This window comes from Aphanomyces invadans (assembly GCF_000520115.1).
Source record: "Aphanomyces invadans strain NJM9701 unplaced genomic scaffold supercont1.3, whole genome shotgun sequence".
In the NCBI taxonomy this organism is placed as follows: Eukaryota; Oomycota; class Saprolegniomycetes; order Saprolegniales; family Verrucalvaceae; genus Aphanomyces; species Aphanomyces invadans.
This window is the reverse complement of record NW_008580148.1, coordinates 641,565-642,629: the sequence shown is the minus strand read 5'-3', so window position 1 is coordinate 642,629 and position 1,065 is coordinate 641,565. Positions and strand designations below refer to the sequence as shown.

Sequence of the window (1,065 nt, the reverse complement as noted above, 5' to 3'; positions counted from 1 at the left end):
GACGTCGGAGCCACTTCAAGCACGGTGCCACTTGTGGTCCGACACGATCCAGGCACTATCAGCCACCGATCCGTTCGAGTTGAGAACGTACTCGACTTGGGCGTGGGTAGCGTTTTTCACATGGAAGCGGCCGTACCCGTATTCTCTGAACGTCTTGGCGGACCACGGCTGGGGGAGCCACGGCTCGGGGTCGAGGGCCTTGCCGCCCGATCCAATCATGACGTGCACGGTCCCCTTCGCTTCACCATTGGCGCCACTCACGCACACTTGGTTGTACACGGGGCATGATCGCTCGTACGCATGCGTGTGGCCGCTAAAGAAGACATCGACACCATACTTCTTCAACACAGGCTCCAGCGATGGGCGAAGGACGTTGGTGTATGACGCCGTCCCGTCCATCGAGACATACATGGACCGATGAAAGTGAACAAACAGCCAAGGCCGCGACGACCGGTCGACTGCCGCCAAGTCCGCCTCGAGCCACGTACGCAGGCGCGAGCCAGCATTGAAGTCGTGCTCGCTGCTCAGCACAACGTGATGAGCCAGGCCAGCGTCAAAGCTGTACCAAAACACCTTGTTGCCATTGTCGGGGACGTTGAAACGATGGACCGTAGGGACGGCGCATTCGCCCTTGGAGCTCGCCTTGGGCTTGTCAGCGTAGAATGTCTTGGTTTCACCAGAGATGTCGACTGCCTTGGTGCTGTCCAAGTAGCAGTACTCGTGGTTCCCGACGCTCACCATGTACGGCACTTGTGACGCGACCGGCTCGATCAACGTCATGAACTGTTCCCAGACGTATCCAACGCTGTCTGCGTAACTCATGTCACCGACGTGCAAGACGGCTTGGTAGTTGCGGTCGCCTCGAGCCAGGTCTTGCGCCACTCGCTGGAGCGTGCCAGCCGATCGGCCAGGGATACCCGTTCCGTTCGTGGCCGTCACCCACGTGCCGACGTCGCCAAAGACAAAGAAGCTCGAAGCAGTTTTCGACGCCAAGTTGGGCATTTTAAACTGCTTCTCGTCACTCCACCCAGTGGCTTTGCTCCCCACTTGGTACACGATGGTGGA

The 1,065-nt window shown here is 59.0% G+C and overlaps 1 protein-coding gene across 1 annotated transcript; it reads right to left on the bottom strand.

Moving 5' to 3' along the window:
• Positions 1 to 1,002, bottom strand: H310_01890 (hypothetical protein; the record flags this gene model as incomplete). Its single annotated transcript, XM_008865225.1, has 1 exon — positions 1 to 1,002. One exon carries the CDS (start codon positions 1,000 to 1,002, stop codon positions 16 to 18), a length of 987 nt encoding a protein of 328 aa, XP_008863447.1. The 3' UTR covers positions 1 to 15.
• Positions 1,003 to 1,065: the final 63 nt, after the last annotated feature.